Raw genomic sequence first — 16923 nt, forward strand, 5'->3', positions numbered from 1 at the left:
CAAGTCAGTTGGATGTATGAGACACCCAACCTGAATGCAAGAAAATGTATTGTGACCCTTGTCTAAGGGGAAGAGATACACTGATCTGTTAGGCATGCTATTTGCTCAGTTCTAGATAATCCTCTTGGTGTCAGCTTGGCTCACTCGTGGCACCTTGTCCCTAAGTTAGAAAAATCAGGGGTTCAAATTCCATTCTAAGACCTGAGGAAGCGTTGCACTATTGGGAATTACCATCTTTCAGAGGAGATGTTATACCAGGCTCCTGGCTGTGCTCTCAGCTGGATGTAAAAGATCTCATGACATTATTTGAAAAACAGCAAGGAAGTGTCATCACTAACATTTATTCCTTAACCAACACCACCAAAACTGGTCGACTGGCATTCATTTTTTGCTGCTTGTGGGATCTTGCTGTGTGAGAATGTGGCAGCCATGTTTGCCCATAAAATAAGGACTACACTTGAAAATTTAATTTTTTGGTCATAAAGCACTTTTGTGTGTCCTAAGGATGTGAACGAAGCTAAATAAGTACAAGTCCTTTCTTCTTCACTGCTACCAATTGTATAGTGTCACATCTTTAAATTTATCCAAAGTTTGCAATTTTTCATATAGTTAACAGTGTCTTGCTAATTAACTTGATGGCAAGAAACCAAAGTCTAACACCTTGGGCTGGATTCTACCAGATATTTGGGTACAGGCTGGCAGGCATGAAGTCTGGCAGCAGGTGACGTGCCCGTCATCTTAAAGAACACAAGAAATAAGAGCAGGAGTAGACCATATGGTCCATCGAGCCTGCTCCACCATTCAATACAATCATGGCTGATCTTGGGCTTCAACTCCATTTTCCTGCCCACTCCCCATATCCCTTGATTCCCTGAGAGATCAAAAATCTGTCAATCCCAACCTTAAATGTATTCAACAATGGAGCATCCACAACCCTCTGGGGTAGAGAATTCCAAAGATTCACAACCCTTTCAGCGAAGTAATTTCTCCTTATCTCACTCCTAAAGAACTGAGAATTGGGCTCCAGGTAGGTGGGCCATCTTGCCAGCAGCAGGAAAGGTGGCAAATGACCCGCCCACCCAGAGCCCAATTCAGATATTTATGTGGCCACTTAAGGGCCTTTTCCCACCTCCGCTGGCATTTTACCGGTGCCTGGAGGCATGGCCTCCATTGGTCGAGTGATTAAAATAGGGAATGGTCAAGAGGCTAGAATTAAAGGAGCGCAGCTATCTCGGAGGGTTGTGGGGCTGGAGGAGATTACAGAGATAGGGAGGGGCGAAGCCATGGAGGGATTTGAAAACAAGGATGTGAATTTTAAAATTGAGGTGTTGCTTGTCTGGGAGGAGAGCAGGGGGAGTGGGACTAATTCGGTAGCTCCTCCAAAGAACTGGCACAGACTCGATGGGTCAAATGGTCTCTTTCTGTACTGTTCAATTCTATTTGGGAACTGACTGGGATATCCAATTCAGGTTTAGTCTGCCAAGAAATAAGAACATAGAATTGAAGGCTCGTTGTAGACTGTGTCTCTCCGACCAAAACGCAGCCTGCATCCCTGAGTTTACAGTCTGAAACAGGCTAGAACTTCAACCTAGCTTTCCACAGGAGCAATTTACTCGCTGACTTTTACGTCCCGCATCTGACACAGGCAATGAAACATACTCAGAGGAGATAATGCCATGGAAGTACTAGATTTGCCCTTGTCATGTTCTGTATTCATAACAAGTTTATAGCAGTAAGATTTGAAAGATGCTGCTTTGTATGCTGTCAACATTCCTGATATGCACTGACAGACAAGATTAAGAGATTACTTTGCCCTTGAAGCCTTTTTAGAAAACAAGAGCATTTATATGGTAATTTTTTTTTATCTTTCCAGATCATAACAAAAACATGATGGAGCTTTTGATGGTTTGTTAAATCTGTTTTTTATTCCACAGATGTAACCCTCACATTTGGCTCAATCCATTTGAAAGACTATTTCTTTAGTGTAATTTTGTATAAGGAAGAGAATTAAAAAGGCCTGTAAGGGTTTTGAGCATATTTGGGTAATCCCCTCTTCATTGCAAATTTGGAGGGGAGAGGCTGACATTCACCCTTTCGCTAAAATCAGGAGAAAAGACACTTCCTCAAAAAATAATGAACCTCGAAATGAAATTGCAGGAATGCAAGGCTCTCAAATGTGCCATTCCTAAAAATCGTGTTTTAATTAGCAGCAATGGGAGAGCAGCAGCCCGGCACAGTACACATGCAATGATGATACTTTAACTCTTCTCAAAACAGCTGATGAGTTACTTAATTAGTCCAAAAGGCTCAGTAATCCAGCTGTGAGGTGCATGGTCACTGAAATGAATGTCTTAATGCCAGTGGTGGGGAAACAAAAAAATGAATGAGGTCTCACACGTGCTGGGATACACTATACAGAATTGAGAGAACAATGCAGCTGCTTTCTGATGAGTGTGCAAAGAAGGTGGCAAAGATGGCGATGCCCGATAGCATCAATACTAACCCACTGTTTGAGGACCTAGCTGAAGGCTGAGAAGAGAAGGTAAAGGATTTGTATTATGTACAGTAGAAGCACATGATAAATTCCAATGACTGCGACACTGGTGGAAGCGAAGACCATCAATGATTTCGAAAGGAAATTGGATGGGCACTTGAAGGAAATAAACTTGCAGGGCTACAGGGATACAGCAGGGAAGTGGGACTGACTGGATTGCTCTACGGAGAGCTGGCATGGACTTGATGGGCCGAAAAGACTCTTTTTGTGCCATAAATGACTCTATGACTCGATGACTTTATGAGATGGAAGGAAAGTCCTGCTTACTAAAGCTACACACAAAGGGCAAGATGTTACATCTCCCAAGTGCACTGACTGAATGAGAAAGAAAGGCACTTTCCGCCAGACAGCATGGGTTTGGCAGCAGGAGGAAAAGGTGATCTGACAGCAGAACTTCGAAATACCAGGAAAGCCTTGTTGGGACACACTTTAGACAGTGCAGAACCTCTATCCAATGCCCCTGACCCCACCACATTTCCCAGGATCATGTTACAGCCACATGGTGAGGTGTGTGGGTGGTTCCCACTGTTCAACTCCCACCTGATAGCAGCAAGTGTTTTCTGTTATTGGGGTTTAACCCCTTTTTTATTTGTCAAATAAACATACAGCGACAGATTTGAAGACAGTGGATCATTTCTAATTCACTGCTGTATAGGCAAAGATGTAGAATTCTAGAGCAGGGTGCGTCCCTTCTGGCTTACTGGATTTCCCCCAGCTGGAAACAAGATTCTTGGTGTCTCCCTCTCTCTCTCTGTTTAGGGATCTACCTTTAAGATCAAAAATGGTTTCACACCTTTGCCTCTATTGGGAGATGTGGATCTCCCTCCCTGTGGTGACCAACAGTGGCCCAGGATGTGGCTACTTCACACCTTCTTTGTTTCAGAAGAACCCATTCAATTCAGGAATGTTTCAGGATGGGGGTATTCCTATGTCCCTGTAAGAAACTTTGAATATACAAAGGCCTGGTCTTTTATCTTCGGGGGCCAATTTGGAGCACATGATTCACTTTTTAAAAGAAAGGTCCTTTTTAAAAAAAAGTCAATTTTTATAACTCTTCGAATCATAGAAAGTTTAAGGCACAGAAAGAGGCCACTTGGCCCATCGTGTCTGTGCTGACCGAAAAATGATCCACTTATTCTAATCCCACCTTCCAGCATTTGGTCTGTAGCCCTGCAGTTTACAGCACTTGAGGTGCATATCCAGACTCCTTTTGAATAAGTTGAGGGTCTCTGCCTCAACTACCCTTTCAGGCAGTGACTTCCAGACCATCACCACCCTCTGGGTGAAAATGTATTTCCTCATCTCTCCTCTAATTTTTCTACCAATCACTTTAAATCTATGCCCCCTCATCACTGACCTCGCTGCTAAGGTGAATAGACCCTTCATCTCCACGCTATCCAGGCCCCTCAAATAGTTTCACATTTCAATCAGATTTCCCCTCAGCCTTCTCTGTTCCAAGGAGAACAACATCAGCCTATCCAATCTTTCCTCACAGCTGCATTTTTCCAGTCCTGGCATCATCCTCGTGAATCTCCTCTGTACCCTCTCTAGTCCAATTACATCCTTTCTGTAAACATACAGCACTCAAGTTGTGGCCTAACCAATGAGTTATACAGTTCCAGCATAACCTCCCTGCTCTTGTATTCTATACCTTGGTTAATAAAGGAAAGGATTCCATATGTCTTCTTAACCAGCTTATTGATCTGTCCTGCTACCTTCAGGGATCTGTGGCCATTCACTCCAAGGTCCATCCCTTCCTCTACACTTCTCAGTATTTTCCATTAATCGTGTATTCCTTTACCTTGTTTGACCTCCCTAAATGCGTCACCTCACACGTCTCCAAGTTGAATTCCATTTGTCGGCTTTTCTGCCCATCTGACCAGACCATCAATATCTTCCTGCAGCCTACAGCTATCCTCTTCACTATCTACCACACGGCCAATCTTTGTGTCATCTGCAAACTTCTTGATCATGCCCTACATTTACATTCAAATTGTTAATATACACCACAAAAAGCAGGGGATCCAGTACTGAGCCCTGCGGAACGCCACTGAAAACAGCCCTCCAATCGCTAAAACAGCCATCAACAATTACCTTTGTTTCTTGCCACTGAGCCGATTTTGTATCCACCTTGCTGCATTTCCCTAGATCCCATGGAATTTTATTTTTTTTAACCAGTCTGCTATGTGGGACCTTGTCAAACGCCTTGCTAAAATCCATGTAGACCACTTCAACTGCACTACCCTTATCTATCTTCCTTGTTATTTCTTCAAAAAATTCGATCAAGTTGGTCAAACAAGATCTTCCCTTAACAAATCCATGCTGACTATCCTTGATTAACCTGTGCCTTTCTAAGTGACAGTTTATCCTGTCTCTCAGAATAGATTTCAATAATTTGCCCACTACTGAGGTTAGACTGATTGGCCTGTAATTATTCAGTATGTCCTTCACTCTCTTTTTAAACAGAGATACAACGTTAGCATTTCTGCAATCCTTCGGCCCCACACCTGTAACCAGTGAGGACCGGAAAATGATGGTCAGACCTTCTGCTATTTCTTCTCTTGCCTCTTTTAACAGCCTAGGATACATTTCATCTGGCCCTGGTGATTTATCAATTTTCAAGGATGCTAATCCTATTAATACTTCCTCTCTCCCTATGTTTATCACATCCAATACTTCGCACTCTTCCTCCTTAACTACAATATCTGCATCGTCCCCCTCTTTTGTGAAGACAGACGCAAAGTATTCAATAAGAACCAGACCAACATCTTCCACCCCTACACATAGGTTACCTTTTATGTCTTTTATGGGCCCTACTCTTTCCTGAGTTATCCTGTTACTCTTAATGTATGGATAAAACATCTTTGGGTTCACCTTGATTTTGCTTGCCAATATTTTTTCATGCCCTCTCTTTGTTTTCCTAGTTTCCTTTTTGATTTCACCCCTCCACTTTCTAGACTCTTCTCGGTTTTCTGTAGTATTGAGTTCTTGGTGTTGGGCATAGGCTTTCCTTTTCTGCCTTGACATCCGTGGGGTTCTAGATTTGGCCGCCTCACCCTTTTTCTTTGTGGGAACATGTTTACCCTGAACCCCTTGAATCTCCCCTTTGAATGCCTCCCACTGCTCTGACACTGATTTACCTTCAAGTAGCTGTTTCCAGTCTGCTTTTGCTAAATCACTCCTCAGTTCAGTAAAATTGGCCTTGTCCCAATTGAAAACTCTAACTCCTGTTCTATCTTTGTCCATTTCCATAATTATGTTAAAACTGACTGAATTATGATCACTGCCACCAAAATGCTCTCCCACTGCCACTCCTTCCACCTACCCATCTTTATTTCTTAAAACTAAGTCCAAAACTGCAGCCTCACTTGTTGAACTTGCTACACACTAGGTAAAAAGGTTCTCCTGAATGCACCTCAAGAATTCTGCTCCCTCAATTCCTTTCACACTAAAACTATCCCAGTTAATACAGGGGTAATTAAAACCACCTACTATTACTGCCCTGTTGTTCTTGCATGTTTGAGTCTGTATTTTTTCATCATCGAACCTCTTGTACATGTGACAATTATTTATGCACCAGTGTCTCAGGTACAGAGGAAGAGATTTAATTGAGTCATCTTGCAGCTGCATAGAGGGAACTTCAATTCTTTGAGAACACCCAAAAAATGCTTGAATTAGTCAGCTCACTGTTCTGCCAGTTTGGGCTGAAACCCAGCCTATTAAAGTTAACTTGCACCCACAGTGCCCTACCCCGGCCTTTAGCAATTCTGGTCACCAGGGGCATGCAGGAAACCCTTGACAAAAGCTTTGCTGGGGCTGTGGAAAATATGTTTGATATTATTATTTTCTCATTTGTCTCTTGTTATATTACACCTGCCCATGTTTGGATGGGTGTAATATGTGCCTGATGGCAATTCCAGTGGACAATACATGATTCTTCTGCCCTCACCCAGTTTCCCCAATGTGACCTAATTGGCACTTTGGACCCCAAACCTACTGTAGTCAACTATCTGGGCATGAAGGAAAAGAAAGATCTCGCATTGTCATCCTCAGAGTGACTCAAACTGCTTCACAGCCAATGAAGTGTAGTCAATTAAGTAGGCAAAATGTGCCATCCAATTTTATACACAACATCCCACAAACAACATACAAGATAAATGAGCAGTTTTGGTTAAGGATTTTTTACATCCACCAGGGCAGGCAGAAGGGGCCTTGGTTTAACATCTCCTCTGCAAGGTGGCATATTTGCCAACACAATGTCTGCTCAGTGTGGCACTGAAATATCATCCTAGAGTAGATACTGAGTCTGGGAGTGGGGCTTGAGGCTCTGTGTGCAGCTGTGCGTCAGCTTCCCAGCCACCTCTTGCCTGCCATTTTAAGAAAGAGGCTGGAATCTTCTCAAAGCTATCTGGTGCCACCTAACGCACCCTCCACTGTAACCTGGTCAGAAACGTGCTCCAGTTCTATCTCAGCAACATTACTGCAACCAGATGGCCATGAGGAAATTCCTATTCAACCGGTCACAAGTACAGCCAGCACGTTTGGCACCTGGTAAACAAAATTACCAAATAAAATCTATGAAAGAAAGAGCTTGTATTTCTATAAAATCTTTCACAAACTCAGGATGTCCCAAAGTGTTTTACAGTTAATTAGTACTTTTGAAGAGTAGTCACTGTTGTAGTGTAGGAAACAGTACAAATAGCAATGAGATAATGACCAAATCATCTGCTTTTTTAATGATGTTGTTTGAGGGATTAAATATTGGCCAGGACACTACGTCCTCATTATCCTCTCCACCGCACAAGATCAACCGTTCATAATTGTGTACTACTCATTCTTCTTTTTAAAGAACAGTCTAGGGAGCCAAGCACACTCTTCAACTCTGTCACCCTCTCCATTCTGAAAACTGCAACATTTATGCACACAGCATACTTACATTTCACGACAGCATTATAAAAGAGGAGGTTGTACGGTTAGAGTAATTTATTTACAGGAATCGGGATTTTGGTTTGTGAACCCTCCTGGATTGTCCTGGAAGACAAGACTGCCTGGCGCTGTTGCTCACAATCCAGGAGAAATGTAGGCTGGAATTTCACAAGTAGGCGGTGGCCTCGCCCACCGGCAGGAAAGCCAGAGGCGAGCCCGCCTCCACCGGCCCTGGAAGCCATGACCGTATTTTGCGTGGCTCAGGCAGTTAATTGCGTGCATTCCTGGCTTCCGCCCCTCTGAGGCAGGAAGCTCCACTTCCAAAAGCTGCGAGCCAACAGAAGGCCGTCAGCTCTTCAGTCCCCAGCAGCGCCAGCGGGAGTGGTGGCCACTGCTGGGACTGCACCCAGCGAGAAAAGCTACCATAGAAGTTGGCCTCGGAAGCAGATAAGTGGGGTGAGGGCTTGGCGGGGCCAATTGGCCAGGCCTCGGCAAGGTGTTTGGGGAGAATTGATTGAGAGGGTAGGGGGTGTTGCAGAGAGGCGGCCGGTACTGCTGGGAGGGCCCTCCATGGGGCACAGGGTGTCCAATCAGGAGAGACCACCCCCAGCCCACAAGGATGCTGCCAGGTATTACTTCCCAGGTGATGAAGAGGCCCTTAAGTGGTCATCAATTGGCCACTTAAGGGCCTCAGTTGGCCTTAGGGCTGTCTATTATCTCCCCAGTCACGGTTAGGCGATGGGCACTAAGGCAGCGGGAGGTTGTTGTAAAATTCCAGCCAGAGAGTTCGCACCTCACCACATTTAGGATCTGCACCCATGTGTTTTCTTCACCTGCTCACGGATGAACTGTTGGTTCCCTGAAACCTCACACAACAGCTGCCAGTGTGAAACTATGACCAAAGTTACTCAGCTGCAGGGACCCAAACTTTTATAAGGTCAATACAATAACATTTGCAAAGTGCAGGCAGATATCACATGATCAGGTGTCACATGATCACAGATATGGACTGTGTGGTGGAGCCATGGCAGATAACATCTCTCAATGTCCCTTACACCAATAAAGATTAAGTACCAGCAAGCATTTAAGAAAATAAAGGCCGGACTTTTACAGCCCATAAACAAGCGGGCTGGTGGTGGGGGGATGGGGGTGGGGGGGGGGGGGGGCGGGGGCGCATAAAATTGAGTGGGAAGCGGGCCGTTCCTAACCCCCTCCTGCCCCCACTGCAATTTTACACGGAGCGGCAGCAAGAAAGGGCTCACCTGCCCTTGGCCAATCAAGGCCCTTAAGTGGCCAATTAATTGGCACTGAAGGGCCTCCTCCCGCTGCTGAGTATTTTACCCTCAGTAGCTGAATGGCAAAAGCCTCAAGAACCCCATCTGGTAAAACCAGGCAGCCTTCTTTTGGGCAGGGGCGGCCCTCCTGATCAGGCACAACACTCCCCCTGCCCCCCCGTAACTAACCCCCCTTGCCTTGCTGGGGCCCGGCTAATTGTCCCTGGAGGGGTCCTAAAAACGTACCTCTCTTTTGGACCGTCCTTCACCTTGCTTCCGATGGCTGGCTGCAGTCCCAGCAGTGGCCACTGCTCCCAGTGACGCTGCTGGGACTAAGAGCTGCCGGCAGCTCCATTAGGCGTGACTTCCTGGCTCAAGGAGGTGGCAGTCCCGCCCAAGACCAATTAAGGACCTGGAGAGAAAAATAATCCCAGCCTGGCGGAAGCGGGGACTTGCCGCACAACGAAAAATTTCGGCCAAAGTTTCTTATTGAGCAAATATTTGCTCAGTCAATCAGTCAGATACTTGGAATGGTCAGAGAGAGGCCACTTCAACATTCTGAAAGTTTGCAAAGTTATCGTAGTACGTTTCATGTTGCACAATATCACCAGCGACGGGAGTTTGGATGAGTGGTAGATGCAGTTTTTGAAGCTGGAAGGATAACCAATCTCTTACTTCTTTGGAGTGAGACTGAAAATTTTGTACCAATTTATAGGCAGTTCTGTGTGCAGGACATGCACCCATTCGGAATTTGATTATTCTAGCACAAAACTAGGTTTCACGATGAACAGGGAGACTTTCAATCCACTAACCTGGGTTGGATTGGAACTAACATGTCCAGAAATAAAAGGCCAGTTTATTGATCTATTGCACCATCCAGTCTCCTAGAGTACATTTTTATAAATATCAATTATAATTCATCAATTAAGAATTGTGACGAACCTAATATTATTATAAAGAAGAGGGAAGGATGATGGATGTCGGGGTGGTGGGGGGGGGGAGGTTGGTGTGTTTGCCATACTAATTAGTATCAACAGAATGGCAATAGATTAAAGGGACATAATTCGCATTAGGATTGCGACAGAATCCATATGGATTGAGACAAAGGATAAGAAGGGATCGATTATGTTAATAGGAGTATTGTAGGCAAATCTATCAAATGAGTAGGGGAGTACCAAATTCATGGTCAACTTTTACAAATTTCACTGTCTCGACATTTTAAGAATCGCAAATTTCACGATTTCATGTATTTAAATCGTAAATTTCACGTGTCGCAACAAACCATGAAAATGATCTATTTAAAACAAAAAAAATGACAAGGGAGGTTTCTGGTTTCAAATGGAATTTATTGTTAACTCAAAAACTATTGAAAGAAGCTGACTATAAACAGATCACATTCTTTACTCACTGAAGTCAGTATTCCACCATCGGCATGCAGAATTTGGCTTTCAAATTCTTTCACTTGATGTGTTGCAGTAATGGTTGTGGCTGTTTTTGATTTGCTCAGTCTGGCCTTCTCACTTGTCTGCTAACACTTGAGACTGCTACTCTCAAAACTGCACTGGAAGCCCTCCCTCATCTACTAGTCAGTGAGTTGAGCTTTCTGTCAATCACTAAAATGCACGACGTTCGCAACATGCCCAGCAATCAGAGATGTGAGCCTTGTGTCAATCGCTAAAACACGCAAAGTTTGCAAAATGGCCGATTTCATGGAGGATCCAAGAGTTCATGATCCATGATGCATTTTTCACGGCTGGGAATTTGGTAGGGCCCTAGAAATGAGTAAACAATATTGAGTAACTATTGTGGAAGATTTCAATTTCCATCAACTAAACTGACAAGAAGTGGGGAAAGGAAGTTTTTACAGTGTGTTCAGGATTTCTTGCTTCCCCAATAGGCAAGTCCAACAAGAGAGGAATCACTGTTGGATCTAGTAATGGGAAAGCAGATAAAAGAAGCAAGCACAGGGGTGCATTTAGGCAATAGCGATCATAAAAAATTAAGGTTCAAAATAACGATTGAAAAAGACATAAGTAAGAGAAGGACCAAAGTGATAGATTGGAAAAAGCTAGTTTTGAGGGGAAGAGAATGGAACTAGGAAAGATAAACTGGAAAAAAATTGATGAGATAGGACCGCAGTGGGAAATGTTTAAAACAGCGATCAATAGAGTTCAGGAAAAAATATATTCCTTTACAAAACAAGAACAAACAAGTCAATAATGCAACAACATGGATGAGTAAAGAGATAAAGGTAAAACTGAAACCTAAAGAAAAAGGCCTAGTAAATAAAGGAAATGATGACAAATGAGAACATGAAAAGGCTAAGAAGTCAAAAAACAATTAGGAAAGCAAAGTGCAACTACGAAATTAAATTATCAAGGAACATGAAAGAAATAATAAAGCATTCTATAAGCATATCAATAACGAAAGCGAATCAAGGATAAGGATAGGACTGCTAAGGGATGTACAAGCTAAACTCACAGGTAATGACTGGTAAGCAGTGGTCTCCCACAGGGATTGGTGCTGGAACCACTGATGTTCATGTCTTACATTCATGATTTAGACTAGGAATCAGAAGTACAATTCCAAAATTGGCGGACCACACCAAATTGTGGGTGTGTGGTTAATATAATGGAGGATTTTGACAAAATATAAAACAACATCAGTAAACTTGCAGAATGGGTGTGCAATTGGCAAATGAATTTCAATATAGATAAGTATGAAGTGGTGCATTTTTGTGGGCAGAATCATGAGGTCACATACTACATATATAATATGTGTCTAAATGGGGTAGAGGAGAAATGGGATCTACGATACAGACACAGAAATCACTAAGAGTAGCGAGGCAGGTTAATAAGGCTGTAAAAAAGCAAACAAAGCACTCGGATTTATTTCTGGAGGGATACACTTGAAAAGCAAGAAAGTCACGGTAAACCTTGTATAGAACTTTGGTTAGACCACACTTGGAGTCCTGTGCACTGTTCTGTTCTCCATATTATAAAAATGACTTGGAGGCATTAGGGAAGGTGCAAAAAAGATTTACAAATATGATACCAGAACTGAGAGGTTATAAAGTATCATGAAGGGCTGAACAGGTTAGCATTCTTTTCTCTACAAAAGAGAAGGCTGAGGGGTAATTTGAGAGACATCTTTAAAATGATGAAGGGCTTTGACAGGGTAGACATAGAGAAGATGTCTCCACTTGTAGGCAGTCAAAAACTAGGGGCCATAAATATAAGATAATCACTAATAGTTCCAATAGGGAATTCGGAAGAAATCTCTTTACCCAGAAAGTGATAAGAATGTGGAACACACTACTGTGAGGAGTTTTTGAGGTGAATAGAATATATTCAATTATGGGGAAGCTAGATAAAGAAGAAATGAATTGAAGGGTATGCTGCTAGGGTTAGATGAAAAGGGGTGGGAGGAGGCTTGTATGAAGCATAAATACCAGAATAGACCAGTTCGGTTGAATGGCCTGTTTCCGTGCTACAGTGTGCATGCAACTCGATTATGTAATATGTTATATAAATGGCTGATTCACTGTACACAGAGACTCCACCACATTGAAGTAAGAAACACAATGGTGCAATGTCAATTAAATAGACAAATTTAGCACCATGGGGAAAGATTTCATTCTGTCGCCATGGGTTAGCAACAAGAGAAACATGGTGATTTTGTCCTGTTAGAATGTTTCTGTTGGTAATAGTGAGCATGAGAAATCTTGTTATTGTATTAATATGTTCCTTAAAGACTGCCCTTTTGACCAAGCTATCGTTCACAAAGAAATTTCAGCGATAAATGCTCTTGATTAATCAGAAAGATAAGACATGAACTGCGGACACTAAAAGATTATTGGATGGATAGATGGACACTGAAATTCCATGGGTGTTCTCCCGATCTCCCACTGTTATTATCTCTCTCTATTACAAAGATCATTGTACAAGCTAAAAACAGCCAAACATTTGTAAGCATATAAAACTATACAGCTGAGAGTTCCAATAGTAAAGAAGTAAAAAAAAACTTTAAATAAAGTGAGAGTGACTCTACCTCACAGTCATGAAATTCTTCTTCCTCTACTTCATACGAGATGGTTTGGATTTTAACATCGTTCTCCGTGTACTCAGCAAGTTTAGATTCTGAATGGTCGGGGGAGTCAATAGTTAAGTTCTTCCTCTCCGTGAATGTTGTCTCACAGCTGTCATTCCTGTAATCCTTTACACTCTCTTTTGCCTCGTCCTGGTACAAAATAAAGTTTGGGCGGTAAAATGCCTCGACTGCCAGGTGCAGGGAGCTGGCATCCAGGAGCTGATGGGTGAAGTTGGCTTTGGGTTTGTTCTTTGAAGAATTATTGTTCACAAAGTAGCTCAAAATCTTCTCCTTGTAGTGTTGCTGCTCACTGTAATCGTCCTGGTAACTGTAATCATTTCTGACATGCTTGATGTTTTTCTCCAACAGAGGATTCTGAAGTTCAGTCAGGTTTTCCATTATTTAGACTAGGGGAGGGTGGGTGATGGAGGGTGGAGGGAGGGGTTTGGGGGGGGTGGGCAAGTAGGAGTCTTGACTTGCGATGAAATGAGGATGATTGATTGACCTTAAGAGCTGTTAGACTGTGAGGATGGTCACTGGCCCAAGGCCTGCGGAGAAGAAAGAGAGAAAATTATATTTGCTTATCCTTGTGCCAACATCTTAGAATTCAATAAACAAATGTGTTTCATTTGCAGCTCAGGATGTCAGTTTTAGGAAATAATGATGCTTTTCCACCACAGTCTCCATCATCAGTCAATACATTGAATTTTCAGCTGCTGAGCTTGATTGAACAAGACAAATCTTTGACCACTGCTGTTTCAACAGAAACCAGGCAATGAAGTCCCTTCATTGTTAGGTAATGGGGAGGCAGTGGTGTAGTGGTAATGTCACTGGACTAGTAATCTAGGGGACCAGGCTAATGCTCTGGGGACATGTGTTCGAATCCCACCATGGCAGATGGTGAAATTTGAATTCAATTAATAAATCTGGAATTAAAAGCTCGTCTAATGGTGACCATGAAACCATTATCGATTCTTGTAAAAATGCAGCTGGTTCACTAATGTCCTTTAGGGAAGGAAATCTGCTGTCCTCACCTGGTCTGGCCTACATGTGACGCTAGACCCACAGCAATGTGGTTGACTCCTACCAGCCTTCTGAAATTGCCTAGCAAGCCACTGAGCTGGGCAATTAGGGATGGGCAACAAATGCTGGCCTTGCTAGCGATGCCACATCCCATTAAAGAATAAAAAAAGGTTAGGCAACAATAAACCATGATTTGCGTTTAAGCCTGCGCTCTTTCCTGCACTGTCATGCCACTGTGGCGATGCAGTGAGAGGAGGTCACACACTTCATCACAGGGCGGGGGAAGTAAATCAGAGTCTCTTGCACTCCATAAAGGCCGATTTAAGTGCAACGTAGGCAAAGGCCGAAGAGAGCAAGTTGCCTGCTTATGTTCTAAAGCTGCAGTGTAGTCAGACAGACCAGGAAGACCCAAAGAAAGTGACAGGAGACACGCTCCTCCTCTGCTGGCTAGGACACCAGCATTCCCATTTAATCTGCTAAAAGAACTTACACCAGGTTGTTTGGAAGGATGAGCTTAATAAGTCAAATGGCCTTTTCTTGGTTCATGGTACATCATTGACAACAGTGCTGCTGATTGGCTCTGCAGACTCAGTTTGAAATAAAAACAACCACATCTCAGGAAACTGCGGTGATGGAAAGAAAAACACTGGGACCACTTTGGAGCTGGAAATCTCCAGCTCATTCAGTATTTGATGTTACATGTCGGTGGCCCTCTTGGGCTCACTAAGGAGAAAATGTTTAAACATAGGGACAGGAAGAAGCCATTCAGACCCTTGAGTCTGTTTCAACATTCAATTAGATCATGGCTAATCTGCATCTTAACTAAATTTAGCCATCTTGCTTCCATAACCCTTAGTACCCTGATCACACAAAAATCGATCAATCTCAGTTTTGAAATTTTCCAATTGACCCCCAGCATCAACAGTCTTTTGGGGGAGAGAGTTCCAGATTTCCATTACCTTTGTGTGAAGAAGTGCTTCCTGGCATCACCCCTGAATGACTTAGCTCTAATTATAAGGTTATACCCCTTGTTGTGGACTCTTACAGCAAAGGAAATAGTTTAGCTCGATCTACCGTATCGGTAATCATCTTAAACAGCTCAATTAGATCACTCCTTTCATTTTCCACACTCCAGGGATACTAGCCTAGCCTAGTCAACCTGTCCTCATAATTTAACCCTTTTATATCCAGTATCATTCAGAAAATGCAAACAATCAGTTGTTCCTGTGACTCAAAGGCAGCATTGCTAAATTTGGAGTGCTTTTGTCTCTTAACATTTACACTTTGTTGCTTGATTTGCATCGATTCTCCTGGGTTGGCTAAATTCACGAGAGGGAAGACACCCATGCAAGAATGAAATCGATCTGATTTAGAATAAGCAGTGCCTGTAATTAACTGCAGATTAATTATTGATAAACCTAAAGTGATAACATCGCAGTAGTTACTCCTTATGTGTGAGAGGGTTCATATCTAATACTTCAGCATCAACACTCACAGTCAACACCAGGACAAAACATGTGACTGCAGATCATTAACAGATCTGTTGGGTTTTTATAACAATCCAACATGGCCATGGCAGGATTTGAATTCATGAATTCTGAGTTGCTAATCCAGGGCCACTACCTCCAGACTACTGTACTTGCAATATTCTGTTCTTTGTCACACAAGAGTTTTTAAATCCAAGTAGCAAAACCCTCCAAAGCAAAGCCACATCACATAATGTCTGTAATAGATCAAGGTTGACAGATATAGGCTGCACCATCGGTATGATTCAGGAAACATTGAAACAAACCAGATAGGAGTTTTGGAGCGTGTCATTACATCTCAATGTCTCTTCAGTTCAGGATTTTTTAGACTGGCTGATTTCCATTGGCTACCATACTGTTTAGGGCTGTTGACAGCAAATGTCACTCTTACCCCCATCCGACCTCCCAAATGCTGTCCTGACTGCCTGCACCTACTGGCTGTGTATTTTAAGGGAATTCTCTCCCCAACAGTGTTGAATATTCTTATATGATATCATTTATTTGATTAATTTTAAACACTTTTCTTCATAATCCATAAAAAGGAAGAATAAGTGAAATTTTGGTTTTCAGCAGTCAACCAGACCGTACTGCCTCAAGTATTCCTTCAATTCATCGTCCTCTTTGCAGTCACCCTCTTGCCTCTTTGCAGTCACACTCTCCTCCTCTATTTAGGACGCCACCACTCCTCCAAACACATGGCAGACTGGTCACAAAAGTAAAAGCCCATTGGATCCAAGGCAAAGTGGCAAGTTGGATCCAAAATCGATGGGCGTTTTTGTGACTGGAAGGCTGTTTCCAGTGGGATTCTCAGGGCTCAGTACTAGATCCCTGTGGTATATATCGATGATTTGCATGAGAATGTAAGGGGTAATGGTTAAGAAGTTTGCAAATGATACAAAAATTGGCCGTGTGTTGATAACGAAGAAGAAAGCCGTAGACAGCAGGAAGATATCAATGGACTAGTCAGGTGGGCGGAACAGTGGCAAATGGAGTTCAATCGGGAGAAGTGTGAGGTAATGCAGTTGGGGAGGGCTAACAAGGCAATAAATGGTAGGACACTGAGAAGGGTAGAGGAACAGAGGGACCTTGGAATGCATGTCCACAGATCCCTGAAGGTGGCTGGGCAGGTAAATAAGGTGGTCAAGAAGCCAAATGGGATACTTGCCTTTATTAGACAAGCAATAGAATATAAGAGTTGGGTGGTTATGCTGGAACTGTATAAAACACTAGTTAGGCAACAGCTGGAGTACTGTGTGCAGTTCTGGTCACCACATTAGAGGATAGATGTTATGAGGAAAGATTGGCTAGACTAGGATTGTTTTCTTTGGAACAGAGGAGGCTGAGGGAGACCTAATTGAAATGTTTAAAATTATGAGGGGTCTGGATAGAGTGAATAGGAAGGCCCTATTCCCCATTGAACAAAGAACAGTACAGCACAGGAACAGGCCATTCGGCCCTCCAAGCCTGCGCCGATCTTGAGTCCTGTCTAAACTAAAACCTTCGGCACTTCTGGGGACAGTATCCCTCTATT

The 16923-nt window shown here is 43.0% G+C and overlaps 1 protein-coding gene across 1 annotated transcript in view; it reads right to left on the minus strand.

Moving 5' to 3' along the window:
- syndig1l (synapse differentiation inducing 1-like) overlaps positions 1–13242 on the minus strand; it is an 88110-nt gene extending 74868 nt beyond the window's left edge. Inside the window, exon 1 of the mRNA XM_068038259.1 lies at positions 12805–13242. Within this exon, the coding sequence (XP_067894360.1) occupies positions 12805–13242 (438 nt within the window). The remainder of the gene's footprint in view (positions 1–12804) is intronic.
- Positions 13243–16923: the final 3681 nt, after the last annotated feature.

The sequence above is a fragment of the Heterodontus francisci genome, chromosome 9 (genome assembly GCF_036365525.1).
Source record: "Heterodontus francisci isolate sHetFra1 chromosome 9, sHetFra1.hap1, whole genome shotgun sequence".
In the NCBI taxonomy this organism is placed as follows: domain Eukaryota; kingdom Metazoa; phylum Chordata; class Chondrichthyes; order Heterodontiformes; family Heterodontidae; genus Heterodontus; species Heterodontus francisci.